Source organism: Corvus kubaryi, unplaced genomic scaffold, assembly GCF_017639235.1.
Source record: "Corvus kubaryi isolate FWS band 111438036 unplaced genomic scaffold, C.kubaryi_AGA036_p1.0 37396, whole genome shotgun sequence".
In the NCBI taxonomy this organism is placed as follows: domain Eukaryota; kingdom Metazoa; phylum Chordata; class Aves; order Passeriformes; family Corvidae; genus Corvus; species Corvus kubaryi.
In genome coordinates this window covers 28,556,450-28,583,041 of record NW_024581135.1, presented here as the reverse complement: position 1 = coordinate 28,583,041, position 26,592 = coordinate 28,556,450, and the positions used below count along the sequence as shown (strand labels likewise).

At 38.7% G+C, this 26,592-nt stretch overlaps 1 protein-coding gene across 3 annotated transcripts in view; it reads right to left on the bottom strand.

Annotated features, from left to right (window-relative positions):
- HECW2 (HECT, C2 and WW domain containing E3 ubiquitin protein ligase 2) overlaps positions 1-26,592 on the bottom strand; it is a 170,786-nt gene that overhangs the window by 7,653 nt on the left and 136,541 nt on the right. For 2 of the 3 annotated variants that reach the window (XM_042041511.1, XM_042041513.1), the window contains exons 15-27: positions 24,320-24,422; positions 23,203-23,299; positions 19,558-19,641; positions 17,645-17,754; positions 14,071-14,191; positions 11,902-12,015; positions 8,127-8,279; positions 5,973-6,071; positions 4,122-4,251; positions 3,386-3,532; positions 2,868-2,982; positions 2,015-2,100; positions 523-635 (exon numbers count right to left, since the gene is read on the bottom strand). In XM_042041511.1, the coding sequence (XP_041897445.1) occupies positions 523-635; positions 2,015-2,100; positions 2,868-2,982; positions 3,386-3,532; positions 4,122-4,251; positions 5,973-6,071; positions 8,127-8,279; positions 11,902-12,015; positions 14,071-14,191; positions 17,645-17,754; positions 19,558-19,641; positions 23,203-23,299; positions 24,320-24,422 (1,472 nt within the window). The remainder of the gene's footprint in view (positions 1-522; positions 636-2,014; positions 2,101-2,867; positions 2,983-3,385; positions 3,533-4,121; positions 4,252-5,972; positions 6,072-8,126; positions 8,280-11,901; positions 12,016-14,070; positions 14,192-17,644; positions 17,755-19,557; positions 19,642-23,202; positions 23,300-24,319; positions 24,423-26,592) is intronic. The other variant, XM_042041512.1, reaches the window with a different exon arrangement.

The window sequence follows — 26,592 nt, the reverse complement described above, 5'->3', positions numbered from 1 at the left end:
CTCACAACTTGCCTCTTCAGTATTTGTTAACACTTGACATCAGACCAAGCATAAAAATTGTATCACTAAACTATACTATAAAGCCTGTGTCTGATGCAAAAAATATGATAGTAGCTTTCAGTCAGACACAGTCACAAGTGCTATTTCATTTTAATTCATATTAATTTTTGCTCCTAACTTGTGAACTGCATGTTCAGTAAATAAATACTTTTTGTTGCATTTGATTGAATGTGCAAAAGTCAGAAGTAGCTGTCATTCTAATATAATTTTCCATGAGAAAAACACTACAATATGGATGTCAGCCTCAGTTACACTGCCTTGTCCATCTTAAGAGACCAAACCTGAGTTCAAACCAAAATGGATGCATTAGACACTGCAACAACGGGGAAGGAAATTTTCATGTAAGGGAAGGTGTATTTGCATATTCAGTTAAAGCCTGTTAATGTTTGTCAAACAGCTTATCTGTTACCCCAGTGAGTGACACTGTGAGGCATCCTGGCATTAGTGCCCACAGAGCTGTACCTTGGAAGGGCAGTGATCTTCCCCCACTTCTCCACACAGAAGCGCCTGGGCCCATTGCTCCCGCGGAGAGAGGCAAAGCCTTCGTAGGGAATGCTGGACGTGCCTGTAACAAACTGCCAGCACAGACACACATCAGCACAGGGCCTGCACACACGGGGTGGCTGAGACACTCTGACACCAGCACATCCACCACAGCCCAAGCCCTTATGGAAAAGCATTTGCAAAGCAAGGAAATTTGTGAGGCACAAGCAATAAATGCTGCTTTACGTGGAGACTAAGGGCAAACAGACCATTTCCTGGCAGGGCTCTAGAAGAGGCAACTTAGCAGATTAATTTCCTCCAAAGGTTTTCTGCTGCATAAATACTGTAGAATAACACACTATCAGTATCCAATTACTCAGACTTAAGCCTAAGTGAGTTTTTTGCTGCCGTTTCCTGCATTAAAAGGAATTAATACAAAAGTAGTAATGTCTGGTGGCTTCGTGTTATGCTTTTCTGGCTATGTGGATTTCCATAGCTTTATAAACCAGATTTAACTACTGTAAGAAAAGGACTAAATTCTGAAGGTAAAGTAGAATGTCCACTGACATTTGCTGAAATATTGTCTGGTGAGCAGTTTTATTTACAACCTGTCAGGAACAGATCAAACATAGCTTTTGACAGATCAGAGACTACTTAATTTGCAATGACCTGGATTTATAAAAACTTGTGACTAACAGATGTGATAGGAACATGCAAGCAGACATTTCTGTCTCTCCATCAAATGAGATGACCCACACTGCCTTTTACAGGCCTTTTTAAAATACTTAAACAGATTCAGAAAAGACAATTCTTCATAATTCAGTGATCAGAATTGACAAATTCTGAATTGTTAAAAACAGTGGATTTCATATTAGATCAAGAACACGGTATGGTTTGCAGTGGAGGTTTGTCTGTTTCTTTACAGATAGGATGGATATAACCTGAACTTAAAAAATTTAACTCAATAACCCACGTGTATACATATTCTTCTGTTAAGATATTTTGTCGTTCAGCAGCAGGGTGACTGGAACCTGCAGGTTTAGTGAAAATGGACTTGGACTGACTTCAAGGTTTCCAGCATTATTTTCTAATTCAAGGCCTTGAACTTCCATATTAAGCTTTCTCCTTCCTAAGCTGTATAAATACCATTAACATTTCTACATAATGATATAACCAATTACACAGTCTTCCTTTTCTGTCTTTGGGAGTCTTAATGTACTTTTAATCAAACAATATTAAAAGATTATTGACATCAACCATTGTATCTTAAATGTATTTTTTAACTTAGAAGTCTATAAAAATAGCTGTGAGCTTCAGTCACTTGAAATTATTACATTTAGCCTCTGATGCAGGTTGTTCCCACTAGCAAACATCACCATAATTTCTGGGTATCATAAACCAGGATGGAACTAGTGTAGCATCAAATTTTAATGATATACGCTATTTTTACACAGATCAGCTGATTTCTTACCTGTAAAAGTCTTAGTCGCTGTTCATTGTTGAACCTTTCCACAGCAGCCCAGAACCACCGAATTACGATGTGATTGTCATGATAACCTGGTAAAGCAACAAGAGCTTTATACTTTTATGTGCTATGAAAGTAGGGGAGAGACTAGTTAGTAAGCTTTGCCTAGTTTGGCCCTAGTCACAATAGTGCCATATTCTTTATCCAATTGCAGCAAAAGGCAGGAGGTGAGAGAAAAATACTCCCAAAATGCTTAAAAATCCAAAGGCAGAGAATGAATACACTACGACAAGAAGTGAGATCCCTTATGCAAGCATTTCTTCCATTAATCAGTCACTAACAGGAATGCCAATTCTTGAAATATTCCCATGCTGTGCTATTTATCTATCCAAAGCTACAGATGATGCTGCAACCATCACTCTCACAGTATCTCACAGTTCCCAAATCTTCTGTTGTTCTCAAATTATCTCAACTACCAGCCTGCAGTTACTGGGATTGCTTCTAATTTCCTGAGGACTTTGAGTGCGTAAAAAAAAGAGGAGTATCTGACTAAGAATGGTTCCCATTTCCATTTTTCTCCCAAGTCTGGGTGATACCAGTGTGCAGCTGAGCACGGTACTTTCTGTGGAGAAGAGTGTTCTGTTGTGCTGTCTGGGCAAGAACAGCCATGGAAGGGCTGCATGGGGATGCAATGAAGCAAACTAAAATGGACAAATTACCTTCTCCTAACACTAACTTAACCAGAGAAGTTCAGAAGTTACTATAAATGTATCTCATGGGATGGTTCTTTACTGTCTTGCAAACCGGGTAGTTCCAGAGCCCCCAACACGCTCACTGAACAAGTCAAAATTGAAGTTACCTCCTCTGTACTCTGTATTATTTCTCCAATCACTCAAGTCAATTTCTGCTGTTCCAGCTATAACCAGTTCCAGTTCTCTGGCATCAAATACAGACACCAGTCTTGCATCAACCACCTGTGAAAGGAAATAAAATGCATAGCAGCATTTCTTCCTGTACTGATTTGTGCCTCCCCATAAAGTCTGCTACTAAGGTATTTACCAGGTATCATTTCTGTCACAAATATAATTCAGGCTTTTTCTTTTTAAACAAACAAGTCTCAGAGACCCAATGCAGAAACAGAGCAAGGATTCAGTGTTAATCATACAGTGATCGAGAGTATTGTCCAGTACAAAGAAAATACATAACCATAGTCTTTACATAAATCACAAAAAAAAACCATTTACCCCCCTCCCCCTTCTTCCAGTATCTGCAAAGGCACTTCTGATTATATTTGGGACCCCATACTTAGGAAATGTATACAAGGAGAAAAATATTTTGGAAGGAGAAAGAAAGTAAATTTAATTTTGGAGCTTTTACCTCATAGAAACCACGAACTAGACTTTCTGTTTGTTGTACAACTCCTCTCTCAATTCTCCATTTCACCATCCTTTCTATGTATTCTTTCTTGTTTTTTTCAGTGACTGGGATATTGGCACCTCCTGGTTTTAGCTCCCGTTCTGTGATCTTAGGAAAAAAAAATGACCAAGTGACAACACAGTTATTATAAAGGCAACACCAGGAATTGTAGTAATTTAAATTTTTAACTTGAAGTAATTCCTCAGAATCACTAACCAAGCCTGACTTCAGCAAAATGGAATATGTAAAGTAAGAGAACATACAAAAATAATCTTTTAATAATATTTTAAATTCCATTTAGCCTGAGGAACCTTCATAATTAGTAGTAAGAATAAGTTGAGAAGAAGAAACAATCTTTACAGTGACTAAAGTAGTGAAGTTTTCAGAATAATACCTTAACAAAGGTGTTGTAATACCTTTGAATGGCAACTTGGCTGCAATTAAATTCAAGTAAACTACCTCCAGCAAAGCAATCCTAAAGTCTGGTATTTCAGATACTCTCCAGAAAATCTCCTTGACCAGAAAAACGCGTTTGAGCAGGTACAAATAATTCCTCCCTAGATTTCAACATTGGTTTCCCCAGCCAGAATTTTTTAAATACAAGTTCAAAGCAGCATGCAGGGACACTCATTCTTCTGTCCAAATAAATGTTTATCTAACAGTAGAATGCACCAAGGAAATTAAGAAACTTGCACACCTGCCCAAAAACTTCTTCATTTACAGTAAATGTGAGATCTAGGATATCGTGTATATCATTGTCTTTCATCCACTGCAAACTCTGGTGAAACTCCTCGTCCAGATATTCCAGGTCACTCAGGTCACAGAGTCTAACAGAAGAAAGAAGAAGAAAACACACAAATACAGATGATGGCTGCAGCCTGTGCTCAGTAACTAAATTCAGCTAGGACAGTCCTGAAAAACAGACTGTGAATGGGAGCCAAGAGAAACATCAGTAAAGACAACTCATTAATAAAGACTTCAAATCTCTGTTTATTTGCCTGGTAACTGCAGGCACTGTGTAACACAAAGTAATTCTGTAAATATACAAAAGTCCAGAATTTAATTTGAAGACACGAAGCTTATGGTGAGTCTGCCCCATGTTTCCTGTGAAGCATATTTAGGAATTATGAACATACATACATTATAGAGATAAAAAACTCAAATAATAAAAGCAATTGTAAGATTTTTTAACAAGCAACCAGTGTCCTTTTTGTTTACGTGGCTACACTGCCTCATCTCTCATCATCTTAGACATCAAGCTTACCACAGAAAAACCTTTTTACCTTTTGCCATACTTTCCCTTATCTTATCCTTGTTTTACAAATCCAGCTTGTAAGCCAACTGTCCCTTGCTGTCTTTAACAGTTACTATTCCAAGCTTTGGACATGTCATCTGTTAGTAATATTTAATACCGTGGTGGCAATTTCTGCCCTTCTTCTTAACTCCTTAAATCCTTTCCTGTGAAACAGGACAGTGGGGCTATTCATTAAGCAAGGTGCAGGGTTACCTGCCTGCTTCATTCCTGGTCAGCATAAAGCCAGAAGTAAGCCCTGCACTTGCAGCTGGATGCTCAAGAAGTTTTAAGTGACATCCTGCAGGAACAGCCCCTGTAACATCAAAGCTGATGGATTGGGCATCGTGTCCCATCTGCAGAGACAGTCTGGATGGCTCATCAGTTCTGAGTAAAGCAAAAGTTCAGGGCTGGGATGGGGAAGTTGCATGACTTAGGCTGTGTACAAAGGTGGCTGCCCCTCATATTTAATTTTACTGTTTAGAGAATCACCAAGTTAAACAATTTAATTTGGCAGCCACACAAAGTCCACCTGGGGTAAATCCTCATTCTTACTAAAATGATGCTGCTAGCATTTAGGTATTTTTAAAATATATGTGCAGTAGGAATGGATGAATTACTCCCCACTACTCGAACATGCAATGGAAGGAAAGGAAAGGAAAAAAAATGCTTCCAGACTTCTCAAAACCAGCTTTCAAATAAAAAGTAAAGCACCTTAAGTTCATTATGTCTTAGGTTCCAGACACGCTGAGCAAGCACAGCTCTCATTGTTTCAGCCAGAACAGAAGCAGTAGCTCTGGAAACCAAGTCTGAAGTATATCAAAGTACAGCTCCTCAAAATGGAGATTGCCAACAATCAGTCTACCTCTGAGAATGGATGGTGCAGTCTAAGTTATGAAGTGATTCATATCTTATCCTGTGAGTCACTACGTGACAAATGAATAAGAACTCTATTAATATTTGGAACAAGCCCACAGCATTTCATTGTACATCTTCAAATCTAAGATTTTGTGGAAGAAAGCTGGTTACAGGGCTAAAACAAAACATGAGGTTCTCATACTGATCAGAAACAACATTCTGAGGTAGTGGAAACAAGGAAATTTTTCAAAAAATTCATGAATTGAAATCAATTTATTAAGTTGGAAATAGTGGCCTGTCTCCTTTGTCAATCAAACATCATAAATAATCCATACACAAAACGGCATCATTGATGGGGAAAGCACCAAACAAAAGAGGAGACAGAACAATGCTACTCACATTCGGAGGAGGGCTTTATAAAAGGGTCTTGTAAAAAAGGCATCCAGCAAATACTGATGTATCAGAGCAAGACCAAGAATTCGACCACTAAACCTGAACCTGGAAGAGAAAGAGTTACAGTTGTGATACTGAAACTTTGTGGTTGGTACACAGCTCTGTCATCAAAACTTGCATGTATTTCCAAACAGCATTATTAAATCAGACAGCTATGTCTAAATTGTGGTATTTTTTGTTTATTTCTTGGGTTTCTTTAACATTCTCAGTCAGGCACAGGAAAAAAAAAATTTAAAAAAGCAATTCTGCAGGGTGTGGAAAATCCCTCAGATACCTAAGTTACAACTGCTCAAAAATGTAAAATCCGTATTAACCCAATGAGCCCCTGCTAGAGCAGCCACTTTATAAAGGCATTATCTCCCAAAATGAGAGCCACTGTCTATTTTCATTTCACACCCCTACAGGATTAACTTGTTTTCATGTTATAGAGAGGCCAAAGATTCTTCTACTTTCCCAGCCTGACAGTTCATGCTGCCTGTCTTTCCTGCTTACAGTGGCTCCTTGCTCCCTCTTCTGACTGTGGTTAAGGAGTTCTATGTATATTTTCACAAACAGTGCCTGAAAATTTTATTATGTATTGCAGTGCTCTCCAGCCCTATGTCAACAGGATCTAAATCTCCTTGTCTCACCTCTCTCTTTCTTCCCCTATTATCTTCATTTTGTTGGATATGTAAGGAGGAAGTTTGCCAGGGTTGAGACCAAATGACAGCAACCTTGAAACAGGAGGGTCTTTGCTAATATTCCCGTGAGAATCAAGATCCATTGTGAAAACTCTTCCACAATTCTAGAACTAGATTAAAGTCTAGTATTTGTTTTCAAAGAAAATGTTTCTTGAACTTTCTGTTTATGTATCCTTTACAACATTTTTGTTCTTGGAAAAATTAGGGCTTTATTATACCTGCTTGTACAATGTTTGCAAGATGGGGATGTGACATGCAGGGCCTTCCCCTTTCCATGCATAAACTGCTTGTCACAGCTGCATTTTCTGAATTCCCCCTGGGGCTGTACAAAACCAGCATTCCCTGAAAGAGATCAGGGTCATGCCTCCTTCATTCCCAAGGTCTCTGGTCCAGCACTGCCGAAGCCAGGCATGAAAACAAAATGCTGGCAGAAGCTGCATAGCACATAAAGGTTTTCTCTCACCTCTCTGCCAGCCAGGCTCTTCTGCCTTTCCTATAGAGCCTATGCCATTTACTGTTGAAGTATTGGAGTTCAACAGGCAGGTTGCTTCAATTAACTGAACTGCCAATAAGTTAATTTTCTGTTCATTTGTAAAATTAGTAATGAAATTCCCCTCTGATACTCATTCTTCATAACTGGCTTTCAGAAAATAACTCAGTACATATCTGTTCTAAAGAGATGAGCAGTTGTCATTCCACTATTAATGTAATCCAACTACTTACACAGCAGAATTCTCTGTTAATAGTCACAGCACAGCTTTACAGATTTATGGTGATGCCATAGCTTAAATCAACTGAGGGTGATTTAACCTGGCTTATAATTGTGAAAATGAGATTATGCAAAAATCCTCGATAACTATTTTAGAAGCATGGGTCTATGTACAGACTGTTTCAAAGCTGAATGATCAGCAGTCTTCCCCCTACCCCCAATTAAGACATCACCACAGATTTCCTTCCAATAGGTATGTCAGGGTTTTTCCACTGAGGAGATCTCTGTACTCTTTAGGAAGACTCAAACAAATTAAATACAGTAATACATGCCTGAAATCTCCCTTAATCTCCTTAGCTGACAAAAAGTCAGTGTGTTACTATTTTTTCTTGTTTTTTTCCTAATACACAAGAAGTTAATATTGCTTTCATGAAATGACTGCTAATGTACAAGAAATGCAGGGAGTTGTGCTGTGAGACAATCCCATGGTACACGTTCCAAATCATAATTTTGCTGACCTTATGAGAAATAAGATCATTTAAAAACCACAAGAGAAACCAAAATCAGGGAAGTCTAAAGAAATGCAATTATTTTGCTGCTGGTTAAAAAGACTAGATACCATGTTACATGTCTGAGCACATTTGAGCAGCTGTTCTACAAGTGGGAATAACAGAAAATGTATCTGAAAAACAAAAAGAAAGTAACTCTTACCACTCATGGTGATTGTCTACAAAAGCAGACATGGGACTTATTTGTACTGTGTAGGTATCATTGGCTGAATATTCAAACAAACCATAATATGGATTGAAGAGCTCCCTGGACACCAGGAAAAAAAACTCTCTTGATGGTCCACTGTAGTCCAACCTTTAAAGAGAAACCTGACATTACTATGAAGAAAGAAACACTTTTTTGAATCTACATTCCTTACACTATATTTCGATTAAAATTTCGTAAGATTTTAACCAGAACCCTTAACCATGCAGGTTGCCTAATGCCAAAGTATGTAGAACTCTCAAGGGACTATTCTAAAATGGAACAGCTTGGAGGACTGGAATGAAGTCCTCCATGTGGGCTGCTCTCAGAAAAAAGCTTTGGCTCCAGCTGTAATGGCCTCTTTGCCACAGGAATATAACCAAATAATTGGGGGTGGCCAGGGTGGGGAGGAGGAAAATCATGAAAAGAGCCAACATCAGACTTATCTGCATCTGACAAATTAACAATGAAAATAGACAATGGTCATATTTTGTCTTTGCAGACTTTCAACCACAGGACAATTTGAAGGATAATATTTCTGTTTTCCCTAGCAATATAATCTGAGACTACTTCAGTGATTTATGTTTCTTGGTCTAAATTTTCTTGTCTGTCTTCCAAACTTGAGTGCACTTAAATGTCTTTTGGAGAGTGCACTTCCTTTGTTGGTTTTTTTTTTGTTGTTGTTGTTTTCTTTTTTCCCCCCCTATTTCAAGATTCCAGTACTAATGAATCTAAATAACCCCTTCTTCCTGAACGATAAACAAACTCATTGCTGACAATGCACTGAGACTGAATTGTGACATTATTCTGCAGGTCACCAGTGAAATGAGTTAAGTATGATGTTAATGCTCTGTTAGAGTTGGAGAAAAGCAGGGGTTTTCCAGTGGGGAACAGAGAATATTATAACCCTAACAAAGAGACAGAAAGATACATCTTTTATAGAGAAAAGATTTAATATTTGACTCAAGCACTAAGACGATGCACAGACAGAAGTACCACAGAGAAGGTCAGCTTTCCCATAGAACTTCTGCTGGGAATGTTTTGGCTCATAAACTTTTACAGAAGACAACCATAATGAGAGTTGTTTTTGAGGATGAAGCTCTCAGGAAGGTAAAGGCTGAGTGCCATTATCAAGCTGAGGACAAGCCCTCTTTCCCCAGCTGAATAAAAAACATTTTCCCTTCAGTCACTTGGAAGCATTTCACTTCTATTAAGCTTCAGCAGTGAAGTACTGAAACAGATCCTTACCCTGGCAAGAAGTGATAGATTCCATCAACAAATTACAAAAAAAAAATAATCAAAAATGGTTTGATACCATGGACAACTGTTGGATCTTAATCTTGGCACAAATATCAAGTAAAGGGTCATCTGGAAGGTTCTTGCAAACTTCTGGGATAATCAGACACACTATGAAATCCTAAGATAGAAAGGAAACTGTGTGCTTGACTATCAGCCATTTCATACAGCTCCCTTTGTACGCAGTTACTGTGAGTCATGTTAAATAAATCAATCATGAGAGTCCTGCACTGCCAGTCAGATTTATCCTACAATTAAAGGCTTGGCACAAGGGCGAGAAAACTTCATACAAGAGGTATGCAACCACACAACAGCTGCAACTGTGGGGCATTTGGATATTCAGGAGAGTAATATGTTGTTGGCAACATGACTCATGTCTCCTAGGAAGCACCATTAATACTTCAGATTTACCATTCTTAAATGCAAAGCAGCTTCTCCTAGTAGTTCACAGAACTTAGGAAAAACAAGGAACTGTATTCTTTCCATCTAAATTTTGGTAATGTATCACCACATGAATTATGAGTGTATAAAAACCATTAGATGAGCATCACAACTGATGAGTGTAGAAACTGAAGGTTTGAGGAAGATAAACATTATGAGACTTATGATAGAAATCACTTGAACAGCAATAACCATGTCTGAGTTGCCCCACTTACACTAATAAATCGATAATTACTAAAATGTTGTATTATGTAAGGATTTCCTTACCCATTACTTGACGACTTACATCTCTCTACCAAGAGGAAAAAAAATGCAAAAGCAAACCCCTACTTAAAATCTTAAAAAAGGAGGAGCAAATAGGAAACAATTAACTTTCAGTGTTCCTCCTCTCCTCCACCCTGACCTGTCTTGCTTCACCTGGCCAAATGAGTAGTTGGATGTGATAAATATCCTTGCACCATCTCTGATGAAACAATACTGTTTGCACACATCCTTTCTTCATTAAAAACACAAATTTGTAAATAAAGGATTGACGTCATTTTAATTTGACTTTGCTCTTAATTCTTTTGCATTAAGGCTAGAGTCTTGTGTAAAGCTGGATATAATGGGGACAGGATGTGTCACCCCGATTTCCAGGTCACTCTTCATGTTGCTGAGTGGTGAAATGCAAAAGTCTGACGTCTGATGAAAGGAGACGGTGTATCTGAATCCATCTCTATCTCATGTATGATTTTAAAAATTTCCCTTTCATTTTTAAATGAGTTGGGGCTGTAGCTGTGAAAGTAAAGGCTGGTAGAGGCTGTGTAAAACAGGCCTCACTCCTGCATCCCCACCCTCCTCTGTCAATGCAGTATAATCTCATTGTGCACCAGCCTTGCCATTCCAGTTCTGAGTTTTTCCTCAGACAGCGTGGTGATATTATTTATATGAACAAGTCCACACTTGGCTCTCAGCTGACAACATTCTCTATTTTAAGACTTCACTTCGTCCTTATTAACACTAAGTGCTTCAGAGTGAACTTTAAACAAACAACAGGATTTAGGGGTTTTCAAAGACATATTAATTTTATCTAATCTTGTAAGAGATGTTTCTATTACAACTTTGCATTTTAAAGACTCACACATTGCATGGCAATAGCACACACTACGGCATTCCAAGAGCTGTGCTGCAGTTTTCTGAATATCATGGAAGAAAAGTTTGAATGTATTTACAAACACATTCATGAATCTTATCAACAACAGGCAAGTAAGCTTTAAGACCTGACAAAGGGGGTACAAATCAAGACACAAAAGCAGCAAATAGTGCTTTGTTTCAGTTTCACTTGCAAAGGAAATCTAACCACATCTTGCTTCGCAAAGCACATCTCACTTCGCAAAGCACATCTCACAACCTGTAACACATTAGACTTTCATTAGACACAGACTGAGTGTTCTCTGAATGTGACTTTGAAGTGTCAGGAATATTTGGGGTTTTTTTGACAACTGGCAACAGCCCAGTTGCTTTTATTTGTGATGCAGGCCCTGGCCTGGAGACACAGTATGCACGTCCTGTAGCACTGAGGGCTTTCTGTTTCCAGTGCCTCAGACAGGAGCTAAATCAAGGACTGAGCCCATAGCCTACTCTGGAAGCACTCTCCCTCCAACAAATAGCAGCTGTCTTTTAATAAGCCCTGGAGACACAAAAGCACTGAGAGAAAAGAAACATGAATAACACAAGAAAGTTGTTTGGTTTTTAATTTGCTTTCCCAGCAACATTCTGAAACACACACCAACTATTGGGAAAATTCACATAAGCACTCACTACTTCTGCAAAGGCAGGGTATGTTACATTGCAAAATGCTCAAGAAGCCATCTTGAACAGCTGTATGTTCTAGGCTTGTGTATGTGGCATTTCCTGACTGCAGTCCTTCCTCTTTGCACTCTAGACAACAAGTTTGGTGAAACAGGAGCTGCAAGACACAGTTCTCAGACCACAAAGACTTCCCTGTTCTACTCACCCTTCTTCCCCAACGAACGTGACATAGAGTTTATTTCTCTGCAGGTCTTTTCTTGAGTAGCCCATGATCTGGTTAAAGGCATCTTCTAGCAAGTGATCTCTCCTGATGATTAATCTGAAGGGCAAAATTATTTTGAAACAGCAATTTGTGAACATGAACCACAGTTGGAAACATCTATTTACACTGCAGGATAGTAACAGGGTGACTTCAGAGATACATGTTTCTGCTGGATAATTTTATCTAGATCAGGAAGCTCCTGTTAATCTTTCTCCTTCAACGCTCTACTTTAGATTTCAATAAAATGTCCCTTGTACAAAGAAGAGTAATTTTGTTTTGTCTACCTTGGTTCTTCTTTAAAGTCTTAAGGGGAAAGGTCCTGAAACTGGCATTTTCATTAAGTCTGAAATCCTTTTGTAAAGCTGGGCCCTTAAGTGAGTTTTACTGTGAGCAAGAATCTAATCTTTTCTCTAAAAATCAATCTCTTAACATGGAAAAAGGTAAAACCATGGAAAATCACAGTATGGTAAACCCAGAAACACACATCCCAACACTATCCTTGAGTGTGTGATGGTACAAAACATCTAGAAGTTATGACAATTTGTAAAAAAAACCCACTGAAGCATCATATGTGAAAACACAATGTACCTTCTGAAAGAAAAATTGTGAAAGTGAGGAAGTGTCATAAAGATCTAAAATAAGAGTTGAAAGAATCCTCCTTACTTAAACATGTTATCCTCTGCCAAAAAAAGTGTGTTTAATTAGTTTCCTGAAACTTCACTTGCTTTATATTCAAATACTGCCTTCTGTGTGAGCCTGTCAGACGGAAGCTGCGGCTGCAGGAAGGCAGCTGAACCCACCTCCAGCCTCCTGCAAAGCCCCTGCTGGCCCTGCAGAGCTCAGTGCCTGCACTGTGCCATCCTGCCGAGGACATGCAAGGGGAGAGCCCAGGAACTGAGCAGGTACCTGGGCAACAAGAGGACCCAGGCAGCAATGGAGCTGTGCTGGGCCCTGCTTTGAACAGCTCAGCACTGTGTGCCTGGGAAAGCAACCCAGAGAAAACTTCCATTCACATGGAAAGCTGTTCCGCTTAAAAATCTACAGTGTGACGGCAAACAGGTCAGCGAAGAAAGGACCAGAAAAAAAAGGGTGTAAGAAATGGAACAGATCTTACAGGGAGCGAATGCTCCTCACCAGTTATTTGCCCAAGCATCCAGGACAAAGCTTTCACAGATAAGGCTCTAACTGTTTATGTTTTCATTATGTTCTAGGCAGACACTGCTCAACCTTTGCCTCTTCAGACTTGTCTAAACAATATCATTTTAATCCCATTTCAGTTTTGCAAAACTTGTAACAAGTTCACATGAATGAAGTCTGAGCTTTGCACAAATTTCTGCAAAATAGGGGAAGTGACTGGCTGAAGGAAATAAAAAAAAACCACCAAAAAAAAAAAACCAAATAGAATACCTCCTTCTTATAATAGAGGAAATTATTAAATCATGTTCTAGTGCCTCATGGCTATGAGTTAGATAACTAGCACAAGACTTGGTAATTTACAAAATTTTGGAAGTATCTTGTGTTATATTAATCCTTAATATAACAGCACGTAATCACATTATTAGCAAATAAGTGAAGGAGGGAAGACCTCACTTCAAGCACTCTAGCATTCAGAGTGCTAAAATAAAAATATTAGCAGTTTTTTAAGGCAATCTTTAGAATTTAATAACATTTAATGTATGAATCCTCTTTACTAAAGAGGACTGTGGTATCCATAGAGGCAATGATGTACAAAAGATAAGCCTATCTAATTCTTTTTAGTGGAAAAAGATATGAGAAAATATAATTTTGTATCACTGGAGTTACTCTAATGGAAGAATTCAGATGCCTCCTGTTCTGCAGGCCTCTTCCCAAAGCTCTTTTTGGCACCGTATCGTTAATATTGTCTGTACAAAAACATAGATGGAGGAAACACAGAGGTGCTCAGAACTTGCTGTATCCTCTGCTATGAATCACATGCTGGCATTAGGTCTTTTATTACAGGTTTTATATTCCCAGAAATGCCTGGGTGACCGTAACATCTGCATTCCTTCTAACGGGAAGAAGCTTGTAGATGTGCAAGGCAAGACAAGCTGCCTGAAAAGAAATCCAATTCCATGAGGTGCTTCAACACACTTCAATTTCCCTGGGCCTTGTCCATATCCTTTAGTCTCCAACTTCCTGTAGAAGTTCCTCAGCTTGGCTTCAAAATCTCTTTTGTACGGAGCTGGAGCTCGGGCATTGGCACGCTGAGTACCTGCAGGGAGCAATAAGCAGAGAATGAGCAGCAGTGACATGAACTGATGAATGTCCCATCTGCTACTGGAAAGACTCCTTAATAGCAAGGTATGCATGGTATGTGTTTGGTTTAATCACCTTTAGAAAGAGTAAAAGCTGCATATCTTCAAATCTGCTTTGCATCCAAGATTTTTTGGTTGCTCACTTCCAATAGTATCATCTTTAAAAAGTTAATCTTAAAAGAGCAAATCCAGGTCAATGCAAAAGATGGATTAAAAAAACAGCACAGGCAACTAGAAAGACTTTACTTTATGTCTAACCTTTATAACAGTTCATATGATAAATGTTCTATTCTCTTCTGGTTTTAATATTATCAGGGAAAACAACAACTCAGGAATGAAGCATAAACAGACTGGATTCTGCATTGCCCCTGTTGACTACATCAAGAGGAAGAAGGAAAACATTTGGAAATTCCTTAGTAGAAGTTTTTCCTCGGAGAAGTAACAAGGAAGAAAAATATAGGAAGAATGGAAAGACTATCAAACATAAGTATGTGAAACTTCTAACCTGTGGCTGCAAGAAACATACACGATGGTCATCTAAGAGAATTTAACTTTGAAAAACTGTTTTTGAGGGTCAATTTCTTAAAAGCAAGGAGAGGTGAGACCTGTACACCAAAAAAAAAAAAAAAGGAATAGCCTACAACTGCATGTACAAGTCCAGTATATACAAATTAGGTGTTTAGTCTGATCTATTCTGAAAATGACCATCATTAGAACTTCCACTGCCTCCCTGGATAAATTACTTCCACCGATTTGATTGCAAGGCAAGGTGCCAAGGAGGCAGTCAAACTCCCTCCCTGTGTGGCTGTGTAGACATCCCCCACAAAAAATTCAGAGGACATTTAAAATTTTTCATGCCCAAACTTACACATAAGTTGCCAACTACTTCTCTGCAACTAGTGGTCACCTATAATGCACTGAAAGCGCAAATGAACAGTTCAGCAGCACTTTTATGCAGAGTTCTGTCTGTTAACTCAGTTCCCTATGCGAGTTACTTTTGGCTCCCTGCACGAAACAAAGCCAATACAGAAACATTGACTGCTGCTGTGGGGGTAGGCATGGGAACGTAAGGTTTTCAGTAATAAAGGAGAGGAGGCGCATCCGTTCTGCCTGTGAGCAGAGAGAGGGGAAGAAGAGGGGGTGGAGCCACAAAGCCTGTGGGTCTGACGGAAAAGCCAACAGCACATCCTGCGGAAGTGGGGGCTGGAAGGAGCTGCGGAGTGTATCTCTGCAGAGATCAGAGAGAGAACGAGTGAGCTCACTAGTAACACTGAATGCCACTTAACAGGTCTTTAAAAGACCTGTCTGACCAGAAAGACACTTGGCACTTGTTCTGGGCTTGAAGCGAAGTGTGGGAGGAATAGTAAATATCATGGAATCGGCAGGGCTCCAGAAGGAACACAAAGGACCCCTCTGGAAAAATAGATCGTGGTCATTGATTCATCTATAGTGGTTTTCCTCTTTTACTGACAGCACCAAGAGGTTCTAAAGGTACCCTTAGCTGAAATCTCCTGAAAACTTACAGAATCTGTAAACAGCCTTTTAACTATTGGCCTTTTCCCTCTGTTTGTTTGTTTTGCTTTGGGTCAAAGTATGTACAAAAATGCAGCCACCAGAAAAAGGCAACAAAAATATACTTTGATGTTAACCCCTGAAGGAAGTTGGGTTTTTTGAAGAGTACCACAAAACATGAATCTGATAACACATTACTTCATGGTTCAGAAATCAGCATCATAATATTCTGTCAGCACATGACAAGTCCTCACTGCAAATCAGATGCATGTGCCAAGAAATTCCTGGGCACTTAAAGTGATTACTTCCACCTTGGGAACAAAAGATGTTAATGGAAGAGCTAAAAACCACCAGTGATGTGATAATCATATTTGATTTTCAAAGAGACTATATTCTAAAGCAGATATAAAGAGTTGCTTCATGACTATTCATCTTTCCCAAAAGAGAAAGTACAAGTGATTGTGACTGATCTGAACAATGGATCCTTAACACGCCACCTCGTGCAGTGCAGCACAGCCAGCTTAGCTATGAGAAAAAACAGAGCCTCCATAGAAACATGGGCTATTTACAATTTCTCATCAAAAACGTCATTTGTGCGCCAACACAAACATGCATGCTTGCAGACTGACAGGGAGATTCAATAGTCTCTCTATATTTTTCTATGAGAGAGGAGAAAGATTACAATTTTAAGGAGAATGAGACTAAAACCATCACTGTTCATCCTCTAGTATCTGCTGCTACTGTGAGTAAATGAGAATATCACACGTTAAAGACTGAATGTATTTTGAAATTACTTTGTTGGAATGAAGTCATGCCCAGCAGGCTTTGGTGCATGTACCAGTGATTAAGAAATCTTAACTCTGGAAGCCAAAACTGGTTTTATTTGTAGAAGACTGCCAGGTTTGCAGTTGGAAGTAAGATGCATACATGTAGATTTCATCATTCCCTTCTTTTCAATAAAGGGAAACAGTTATATCTAAACCATATACATTCTGAAAATATTAATAAATGTGAATATTGTATTTTACTGCTTCGCAGAATGCCATAAGATCATTAAAGTCTTCAGACAGTTTCTTCACACAGATCTTACAGAGGTCCTTTGTCCAACAGCAGGAAAAGCTACCACATGTAGCATTTAATCTGGTTCCATGAAAAGGCAAAGCCTTTTATTACTGTTGGCTGGGAAAGGCCCATGACAATCACAGTTCTTTTTCTGATAAAAACTTCTTGTTGTCTGGAAATACCTAGAGTTGCTTACACCTCAAATGTTCTCTATTTATTTATACTTTTGTTCTCAAATTTGTAGAAATCCCCTTAAGCCACTTCCGATTTGCTTATCTATTGTCTTGAGGAACCTAAGCACAGCGACATCTATAAACTTGGCCTTCAAATGGAACTTGTCATATTTGCAATGATTTAGTTCTGATCAGCAACTTAGTTAGAATCTGAGAGACCAGTTTCATTCCACTCTGATATGAGTATTCAGACAGCTGCAGTATGCTACGTTTTGAACTCGTGTTAAAGGATAACAAGCTGTCTTTACACAAAATTGTCCCTCATTGCCCCACATTACACTGCCATTTTAATGTACAGTTATTAGACCTATGCTTTTAATTCTCCAGGCATCAGGATGCTGGCATGAGCAGTAACTCAGTTGTTTCACATCTGTGAGAAACAAGTTTGCATGTTTTTTTACAAGTCAGAACAAAATCACAACCCCTGAAGCTGTAATACACCCAGCAAAGTATCTTGTGAGCCCATGGCAAAGGTTCAAGTTTGACAGTCAAATACAATTGTAGTTGTTGACTTTGCTCAAAAATAGGTCTAACTCTTTGTCTTATCAAGTATGAGAAGTGGTTTCATGAAGCCCCTGCAGAAGCTTTGCCTGAGCTACTTACCTGGAGAGTTCTGAGGCGAAGACACCGGCGAGCCTCTCGGGGACTGGCAATAACTAGGATGAAGTAAGGCATGTGGTGGCACATATGACATTATTTCCTCCTCAAACAAGCTGGCAAAAAGGAGCAAAGAAGAAAGAACATGTTTATTTGAATAAATGGCAGTTTTCACTTTCTAGGGATAACGCTCTAGTTATTAACCTGCTCTTTGGTAGTCACTCACCTATTTCCACTATACATACACCTAAAGTGCTACAAAACATTTTACTGCCATTTCCTCAAGCATATTTTGAAAGTAGTGGAAAGCAGTAACTGCTACTTTTGTGGGACATTGCTATACATAATTGGGTATTTGTTCTCAAGGTTAAAACACAGTTAATCAGCCTTGAAAATTCATGGGCTGCCCTCTTTTTTGTTTTTTTGTATTCTCATTACAAAGGGGTCAATAACCTTATTCAGAAACATTCTAAACCTCCAGGATTAAGAATCACATCTGAACTTGTTAAGTGTAGTGAATGGTAAGCTTGTTGGCATGACATTTTATGTTTAATGACACTCCTGCTGAAACAGGTATCACATCTAGCCTGTTCCAGCTGAGTTATACTTCATGCCTCATCTATTACTGATACACAACTTTTTAGGTGACAAAAACCCAAACATTTTGCAGCCTAATCACTGCATCTGTGTGTATGCACACATATATATATTAAAATTTCAGTCTTTTCCCAAATTTGACACAAGCAAATCAAAAAAGGGACAGAATATCTAATACCAGAATGGATCTGGTATCAAAAGGTATGTTGAATGTGAAACACAACACAAACTGCTGAGATAACATGTAAAAATTATTTTCAAAAATTGAGCTATAGAAAGAATTGCAAGCCAATCTTTTACTGTCCAACGCAATGAAAACAATATTCAAGTAAAAGATGTTTCTTACTAAGTCTGTTCACCAAACAAATACCTAGAAATTCTTTTTACCTGGATTTTTTTTAATGGATCCTTTCTGACAGTTCTTTTTACATTCATGGCCATATGATATTTTCCTCCAAGTTACACACAGAAATCTTAAGAGGTTTTAAAGAAATAATATTTATATTTTAAAAGGCCCAAACACTGGTTTAAAATGAGATTTTTTTATAGCTGTAATTAATTTGGAGATTTAGGAACCAGAAAGCATCATCATTATGCAACCTGGTCTCAAAATACAACTACTAATGCCAATTCTATTTCACTAGATTCAATTTTAAAGGTACCCATGAATTTCTTGATGCTCTTTTACAGTGAATGAGAATACAGCATCAAGATTAAAGGGTTTAATTTTAGCAAAAAACCTGCCTGGCTTTTGGAGTTCATTAAATGAAAACTGGTAAAGAAGCAGCTTCCCATTTCTTGAAGTCTGTAAGAATATTTTCTTTATTAAAGGGGACAATGCTTGACAGCACAGTGAAGAGGAAAGTGAGACATTAAGTAATCTAAACACCTCTCAAGTATGTGCCTTTATAAACAGGCACTTCCCAAAGCACAGAACTGAACAGATGCATTCTAAAAGTAGCACAAGGCACATTCTTGAAGAAAGGTCTGAGCTGTACCACCTTTCTAAGCATCAGGGCTGGATGCAACAGGACAATTAAAGGCAGTCTGGGCACACCTGTATAAATCACAAGCAGAGTGCTCTTGCACGTGCCTTTCGTATTCCATCCTCCTATGAAAAAGTGTGACCTCCAACTACCATCTGGAAACTGAACATGATGAAAATAAAATCTGAGCCTTGAGTTGTAGCTCACCCAGCTGCAAGTCCCAGGAGTGAAGGGGAAATGATTGGGTGACACCATCAGCACACACTGCTCCCTGCAAGGCTCCTGAGCAGCTGCCACAGCATGTTCCACACGTGCATGGGCAGCAGCAGTGCCTACCTGAGTAACATGACAAGGTCCGCATCACTGGATAAACGCACCAGCCCGGGTGTTCCCTCTGTCCGGATGAACTGGATCTTCTCCCTGTGTAAGCAAAAAAAGCCTTTCCAAATACCTTTTGCAAATAAGACATCCATGTGTACCACAGCAACAAGCAAAAGTACAGAGTATATCAAAAACCTCTGGGTTTTGCTTTTCCCTACTTTTTTTCCCTGCCACACCATGTCCATGTGAGCAGTAAAATATTACAACCAAAAGGTTCATTTTTTCTGAGGAACAATTCTCCTGTTGCCCTCATCTCTTCAATGCTCATGCAGGTAGTACAGTCACCCAAGCAGTAAAAAAAAATTCAACAAAAAAAAAAAGAAAAATCAATCTCTCAAGTTCACGCTACCTGTGACTCTGAATTCAAAGTAGAAGGCTGAGACCTGTGGAAGGACATTCCTACTGTAAAAGTGAACTGTTAAAGAGGCCCTGTCTCTTCTGAATCTCTACAAATGCAAGCCATACTTTACAATGCATACTTGTGATTTTAAAGGCAGAGTTTTCGTACCACACTGCACTTAAGATATCATCCCAAAAAAACCCCTGTATTATCTCTCCCCTCTATTTCACCCAAGCACACATCCTTTCTCCTAGCCCCAGTCTGGTCACTGTCGTGGAATCTCTGCCTCCTAAATTCTGAGCATGGTAACACACAGAATTTTAGGATCTGTACTGAATACAATTTCTTAGACTCCTGTTCTTTTTCTATGCAGAGCTTTTCCCTGCATTCTGAAGTATGAGTACATCTTTCATATTTTCTCTTTATCAGTATGATAGTACAGTAGAGATAAATTCTCATTTGGCTTTACACTTCTGGAGAAAAAGAAAACAAAACCCAAACCCATGTAGTAAAACCTGTCCCAAATATGGAGGAGAAAACCCACAAGCAAACAGAAAAGTAAAGATCTCTGTATAAGAACAACAGCATTGGCTCAGCTCAGGAGTCCATCTACCCCACATCCTATTACCAACGGTGACAAGGAGGTCATAAACATTCCATGCAATTGGCAGGACAGGGACATCTGGACAGTTCCAGAGCCACTCCACTTTACATCAGTGCCCAAATGGCAAGGTTGGAGGAAATAAATGGTGGATTACAAAATATACCTTAGCACTTAGTTGGCAGCAACACCAGAAACCAGAAGGACATTTTCTGGGTTAGCTAATATATGCAGCCTTCTAAATGAATGCAATGCATGACTTCCTGGGGTTACCAGTGAGAGTTGTGATTTGAGTGATATATTTTTAATATATATGCCTTTTGTCTTCCGTTAAGACATAAATTATATTTAATGTGTAACAGGTGCCTTTGCCTGGAGCCTTTTACATTATTTAGCAGCCTCTCAGTTTTACCTGCAGTGGCTTGGAAGAAGATTTAATCTTGGCAACATGCCTAATAAGGATATGGTAAGTATAATATTCTCACTCCACCACTGAAACCCTTGAATAACAATTTTCTACATGTAGTATATTTTCATTTTATATTTTAATAGGCTCTCACTTCTTATCTCTTCTTTCTTTAAGGGAACAAGAAATTATTTTAGACAGTAAATGTCAAAGATCTTTTCAAATTATCTTTGTCCTCTGGCATTGATTTTCCTCCTCATCTATGGAATAATTACAATAATATTAATAATAATATTTAATATCATTATCATTCCACTTCAACTGCACTGAGGTCCTCAAAGGAACAGGTTACTGGCAGTTGTACTAATCACTATAAAAAAAAAAAAAATACACAAATAATTCATACTGCAGGATTTCAGTTAGGTCTTACTTTATCAAGTGCTAACAGCAATGTCCATGGAGTTGCTTAGTCTCACAATGTGTCAAACAGACATGGATGCCAATAATTTGATAAATCAGGGTCTTCAAAGACTAACAGGAAAAATAAAGCTGGGATCTTCATAAAAATGTATGAAATCTTACTGAGACATCAGCTGTAGAAGGATATAGGAGAGGTATAATGGAAGATAATTTACCCTAATCAAATTACTAACTTCAAATACTAAAATTAGAATGGAACCATTCAACTTAACAGAATGGTTTTTCTGACCAATCCCATTCAATTTAAAAATAAAACTATGTGCATTAAAATCCTCGATCATTCTGCTGAAGCAAGCCAGTTAAGGCATGTATCTTCAGTCTCCTTCCAAAGTAAATGTACAGAAGGTCATATAATCTCAAGTAAATGAGGAGGTACAGAAAACAGAATCTTTTATCTTCTGATCATCCATTTTTAATCTGAAACCCGTATTTTCTTGAGAAAGTCTGAGTTTGTGGGAAACTATGAATCTGTAATCAGGAAGCAAGGTTCTACTAGAAGCGGAATTGGGGAATGCCAACAAGTCTTGTGAGCAATTTGAACTCTAATTTATTAAAAAACCCCACAGCACACATGAAGGAAATGACACCGATTGCTGTCAGACTAAAGGAAATCAAGCACCCTGGGAAAAAGATTATGAAGCAGTAAAACTACAAGCAATCAGAAATTGTTTGTATACTACTGCCCAGCAGATTTCAAATCAAAGCTGGTGGGACAAACTTGCCTACAGTGATATGGGTACAACACAGGAACTGTTTTGACATGCTGTGAACTGTAGATTTCTGTTTTCCTTTCTCTGTATTTTCTAGAGAGCATGTATTCTGCTAGCAGGTTTGTCAGCTAGGATGTCTTTAGAGGGTAAACCACATCTTTAACACAGAAGTCACATCACAAAACTTGTTATACTACACATGGGGAAACTGCAAAACAGGGCAGCTTGTTGAATTTTGGGAACTTGCAGGACATGGAGGAAAAGGGATCATCAGTAAGTAACACAGAAGGGAAAAAAACTGAGTGTCAGTGCTGGCTGCCATGCCAGCCAGTGTGGGTAGGCCTCTGGAACACAGCATTGCACAGGAGAGACTGCCAACAACCAAACCAGCATTTTTTTAAATTTAGTGTCCAAGGAAGAATAGATACATTCATTTCAGTCCTGGTCACTACTATCCAAGTTGCCAGTGATTCCATTTCCAAGTCTAAACACATGAGGGAGTTGCAACGACCACACAACAATCAAAGATCATCCTTCCTCAGATCTTGTTGCACTATGCAAAAATCTGTAGATATCCCATTTTGTAAATTTTGGAGAGCCACCAAAAATTCGGATTAATGTAAGATTACCTTAAGACGTCATGAGGTCAGGACAGCCTTTCTGTAAATGTGCTTTGTGAAGATAAGGACAAACCCAAATGCCACTCTGCCTCATGCTCCCAGCTGTACACATACCCAAATGAATGGGCACATTTGCTGTGCCATCCAGCTGTCTTGGCACATTTGGAAGACATCAGCAAATCTCTTATGCCAGTTGTTCCAAACATTCTCTTGTAGGTATTTTTATTTGATAGTAACACATTACCTCTGTTCTCCTCAACCTTGTTACAGGCTGTTACACAGAAATACAGTACACAACTATTTCCCACAGCTTTATGAATATGTTTGAATGCACCAGAAGTCTACAATCTGTTATGTTCCACTGTTAATTTTAATGAAAGTAACTAATTGTAATTAGCATTTTGTACTGAAATGGGAATAGCAAACTTCACTAATTTTCTTACCTGAGTGAATGATTCCTGGTAAGATCTGGTTGACGCTCTTGTAGAATTTCAAAGATATTGGGCTGCCGCAAAAATGCAACTATCTTGTCATTGTAAGCTGAAAACATCAACAAAAATATCATGCTGAAACAAGGACATACCAAAACAAAGGATGTCATTCCTTCTGAGTCTTCAACAATAATGACATACTTCACAGTTTTAAGTTTAGAAGTATTGGGTTAATACTTTTGTATGTAAGACTACCAATTCTACTGTCATTTAAGGAACATACTTTTTGAATATGAACCAAATCTCATTGTGACATATCCTTTCCACTGCTAACAGCTATAATTCTGTTAGCAATTCCTGTTATATTTTAGCACTCACACTCTTAGTTAAGGCCAAACCAGAATATTTATTGCTAGAATAAAGTTGCAGGGACCTTGGTCTTCACCGCACTGAAATCTATTCTCAAACACTAAGCGGCCATTGGAAACACCCGTATCAAATCCTCACTAATGGCTGAGCCTGCAAAGCATGCACATCATGTCCATGGCAAGGGGGAGGATTTAAATGGGCAGAGGTTTTCAAGTAAACATGCCACAGTACAAAGAGCCAGTTACAGTCAATGGGATTAATTTATCTTGATTTAGCACAATGTGACAGCTGTTGGATTTAATAAGCTAAATTCTGTACATGGTGGCACAGAAGTCAGTAGGTCTGTGTGTATGTAACTGAGAACCGAAGTTAAGCTAATGACTAATTCTGATTAACACTTTCTGTAATCCTGCCAAAATAGATGCTCAGAAGTTGTGAGGGGAAAAAAAAGCAAAGGTAAAAATCACTGGGAATACATGGAGTCCAGTTAAGGCCCCATCTGACTCTCTGGCTTCAGTTCATTCTGAGAGCACACAGAGTAAGTGAGCTTGGAAGGTAGAACACATCTGTTATTTGGTTATGCACACTTCCAGCCCTGAAGGTTCCATCTGAACAGTGGGGAAATGCTGATGGACAGAAGGATCATAACAAATGGTAACTTCTACCCATCCCAAGCAAATGGAAACCCCAGCAATGCACACTGCCATGACCCTCTCAGTGATGGAGAACTCCTCTGAGCAAAGGCTGGATGCTGACATACCCACTGGAACCACATCCTGGTACTGAGCTCTGCTGACTGTGTTAAATGTGCTGGATGGTCTTGGCAAAACTGGGGGTCCTGAATGACGGGAGTCCTCTCCAACCTGAAAACGTGCAAGTAACCACAGTGAGTGTCTCTGTGCCAGCACATGCACTCAGCTACAAAACAGTGAGAACTGATATGGCTTAAAACCAAGCACGTATGTCAAGGCTTTGCTTGATCACTATCCCCAGTAACCACTGCAGCAGGAAGCAGCTGTGCTGTTAGGACAGGTACTAGTAAAACATTATTTAGCATACTGGGCCCATTAATAGGACGAATCAAAACTGATGCAAAATTTACATCTGTTTTTAAATAGTCCCATTCGGAAAAGAGACCAAAAAAAAAATAAAACTGGGGTCCCTTCAGGGGGTCTTTTGTAATTCGTGGACATCTTTGTCTATACAAAACATTCTGAAACCAAACTCTGCTCCTTCATTAGCACCTCTATTACCTCTGTGCATAAATGGAGTTTCCCTAAATCTGAAGTGGAAACAAGTTTGTGGCTGAACCTCAAAGGAGAATAAAGAAGTGAGTTCACATTCAGGCAAGGCAAACAAGCTCAAAATTGGTAAAAACCATGGCTCCTAGAATCATTCAGAAACACTGTTCTGGGGTTTTTTTCATATTCACCTTCTAGTCTTAAAAAAAGTTGCATGTGAACAATTTTTAGGGTAGAACCACAATATAAAATTTTTCTTAAGAGGCATTTGTTATGTCAGGGCAACTGCTGCAGTTTCCTGCGTGATGAGGTTTCAGTCATTTCTCAGTATTCAGTATTTTAGCTCTATAGAACATTTGGTCAACCTCATTTTTTTCCTGCTGGACCTCTTTGTTTACTTCCCAGTTTATCTGCCTACATGTAATGGTTAGCATTTTAACTGCACTCCCAAACTTCAAAGATCTCTAAAAGATCAAATAATTATAAAAGGTTGCTTTTAAATCCAATCTCTGAAATCACAAAGCAGCAAAAGTCACAAGATATCTCCCAAGACCTTTGTGCTCTCTGGTAATACTCTTTCAGAAAAATGAAGAATTATTTCCTGTTGAGCAATGTGCTGGAAAAGGAATGCCATTATTATTAGCTCCAGCTTCACACTGCAGTTCAGCTTCAGCTAAAAAGGCATTCCTTACATTGGTTCATGTTTGCTTTAGAGCATCTCCCTGTAAAAACTGGGTCAGTGACTTCAAAACATCAAAGTTCACGGCAAGTCAAAGCCAAAGAAAGTATTTTGATAATTTTTTTTCATTAAGTATTCATCTTTTGCTATAATGTACAGTTCCTTTATGCAATAGCTTAAAAATGGGAAAGAAATGCAAATATGCAATATTCAATACATAAGCCCTAAAGTGCAGAGGAAAAACTGGTTTTCAAGTTCATACATTTGCATACAAAAATCATGGCATCATTAATCCCAGAATGGGAATACTGTATTGAATTTCTATGCTTGAGATTCCTAGCTGGAATTATACCTCAATTCAAGTTACAATTGTAACAATATCAAGGAAACACTTCTAAAATTGCATGTAGAAACATGGTTTAAGGAATTTCATGTATCTAGATGGAGTGGGAAATTTTGACAGGTAACCAGCACTATGTATATGCAATATATTTGATCATTTCTTGTTGGATAAACTATACTTATTTTGCAGCATTGACAGCTTCAGCAGCATGGTTGGCACAAATACCTGTTTTAAGTGCAGAGCTACTGGATGCTGCTTAAAGAAAGATAATTTGGGTGCATATTGAGTCAGGTTAAAAAAAAAAAAAATTCTGCTCTGTTACAAATCAATCACAACAGAAATACTTGCTTTACCCAATTCAAGATCTGAATAGCTATATGAAAGCACTTCTAGCTTCCTTCCTTGCCTGATACATGACATCACCAAATTGATGGAAAATGCTATTTAAAACCATTTGCAAAATATATCTGACATTGGAGGGGGCTGACTAAACCATGTTAACACAGGATATGATAAGATACACAGCCAGTGCTGTGGCACTCACCCACTGCAGCTCAGCGGAAACCCTGCTAGAGAAGTGGCAGACAAAATTCATGTCTGCTCTAAAACAGAGGTCTGGCAGACGTTCATCTGCCACAAGACTAAGCTATAAAAAGGATAAATCAGAGCATTTCTCTTGCTATTCTAAACTGTATTATCTTTAATTCCTGGCATGGAATAGCCATCTCCTGAAAAGACAATTTACAGCCAACAGTATGGAGGTTTTAAAA